The 2,180-nt window shown below is 39.5% G+C and overlaps 1 protein-coding gene across 1 annotated transcript; it reads right to left on the bottom strand.

Annotated features, from left to right (window-relative positions):
* Nucleotides 1-37: 37 nt before the first annotated feature.
* On the bottom strand, nt 38-1,008 carry LOC111648801 (beta-galactoside-binding lectin-like; the record flags this gene model as incomplete). The annotated part of the gene is made up of 2 exons (XM_023398563.2): nt 905-1,008; nt 38-253 (listed from the first exon to the last, which is right to left on the bottom strand). Coding segments are annotated over exons 1-2 (293 nt in total), but the record flags the coding sequence as incomplete, so codon positions are not given.
* Nucleotides 1,009-2,180: the final 1,172 nt, after the last annotated feature.

The following is a 2,180-nucleotide window of genomic DNA, read 5'->3' as shown; positions in this document are numbered from 1 at the left end:
CGCACGCACGCACGCACGCACGCACGCACGCACGCACGCACGCACGCACACACACACACACACACACACACGAGGCTTCACCTTGAACTCTTCTCCCTGTTGGAAAGGAAAGCCTCCCTCACGGTGCTCCTCACACCAGTTGCCTCCCTGGTAAGAGTTGCAGACCACCGCATTCTCATCTCCGTGGGCGTTAAAACGAGGGTTCATATGGAATGTAATCTCCTGCTCATCAGAGCCGATATTCAGAGAAAAACTTGTGGTAAAAAGAAAAAAAGACATTTGTTACATTCAATAGGCATTTATTAATGGGTAAGAGGAGAGCAGGTGCACAAAATATTGCTACATTTTTAAAGTATATTTTTTTTGGGCTTTTGTGCCTTTATTGGACAGGATAGTAGAGAGAGACAGGAAATGACATGCAGCAAAGGCCGTCCGATGCGGGTCTAGAACCAACTGCAGCGAGGCCTCTAAACATGGGGCGCCTGCTTAGACCACTACGCCACACAAGGGCCCAAATACTGCTACATTTACTAATCAGCATGTTCATCACACATTACTGAGAGGAAATGAATAAGTAGTCATTAACTGATTATAGATTTCACCTACATTAGTGTTTAGAGAAAATAACTAAAGAACAAACCCCATATGAATGAAAACATTTTGGTCATAAGGTTTCAGTCTTATGATTGAACCTACACACTTGTTTCCTTTAAATCAAATTATAGTGATAACAATACCAAATACTTTCTATACACAAATAACTCAACTTTATGACCATTCCGTATGACAAGAATGAAATGTGTTTGTGGAATACAAGCATAAACTACTACAGATGAACCTTTTCAGTTTTACCGTGATGCATTTATATCAAAATAGCGAGATAGTGTTTCACATGAGCACTTACTTTGAAGCATCAGGCTTGGGAACTCCAACTACAGTCAGTGTCTGCCCAACCTTGAAGGACATATTCTTTACAATCATATCCTGTGCAGATAAAGAGGGCAGGAGGTAAGGCAGGATAGTGAGACAGTACATTATTGTGTGATAATACTACTGGGTTTTACTAGATCCAATTATTATTGCAGCTACAGGCAAAAGAACACCACCAGCAGTAGCCTCAGCCAACTCTCCAATCCTCACTCCATCCTTAGAAATTACAGAACACATGTTTTCAATTATACTCCCATTGATGGACGGCTCACATATTACAGTTCTTTCCTGTTCCACTGTTACCACATCTCTTTTCCACTACGCCAATTTTGGCAGAGGCTGGAAATGTTAAAAATGACGAGGACTGACCGTTAAACAAAGTGATATTTTACTATGTGCAATAATGGATGGCAAAAAAAAAAAAAAAAAAGGGGAAAAAAAGGACTGAGCACAGCATAAATTCTCTGCTCAGTTGTTACTGTACATGTGGCAGGGGAATACTGGGCTGTTAGGAAATGATAATTGAGCAATCTATTATTTGGTTGCGAAGCACAGATCACCTCTGTTGAACGGTTTGCCACTGGGTAAGAGTGAACTGTCACCAAGTTAACAAGTACAAAAATAGCAGCCCTTAGAGGATTTACAATTTTTCACAATAATGTTAATTATGTGTGCTAAAGTGGTAGGTTGACACGGGACATGAGAAAAATCTGACTCTGAGCAGAGACAATAGAAAGAAAAGAAACATGAGCTCCTAATTCATTAATCCTCTGGTCATGAACACATTGCCAAGTGAGCAGGAAATGCTTCGACACAAATGTACATGTTTTAATTTCCTCGTAAATGATATATTTTATCATTCACACATACATTTGAGAAACATTCCTTATATGCAAAAAGCTTTTTTTTTGCAGATGTGATTTTTACTTGATAGTATTTCAGAGAGTGAACCCAGCCCCCCTTTTTTAGGGGATAGGAGCAAGAACTTTATTGAGCTTTCTGCACTGCAGCCTAATGGAAAAAACCCTTGCTAATATCAACAATGTTAGATACAGTTAAACAGAGACCAAACTTTCTCACTGAAAATAACTTTTAAGGCTGTTTATTTAAATGATAAAGTTCAGGGTCAAAATGATTAGCATGAGTGGTGAGGCAAACTTGCATAGCAACTAGAGTGAAATAGTAAAGTTTCCCAGTGAAAAGTAGTGATATTGTCCACGTGAACGCCTATTAAATAGCCCTCAGTCTGA

This window comes from Seriola lalandi, unplaced genomic scaffold, assembly GCF_002814215.2.
Source record: "Seriola lalandi dorsalis isolate HSWRI2012SDOR001 ecotype SW California unplaced genomic scaffold, Sedor1 jcf7180001956526, whole genome shotgun sequence".
NCBI lineage: Eukaryota > Metazoa > Chordata > Actinopteri > Carangiformes > Carangidae > Seriola > Seriola lalandi.
The sequence above is the reverse complement of the archived record's forward strand: the minus strand, read 5'-3'. Positions and strand labels throughout refer to the sequence as shown.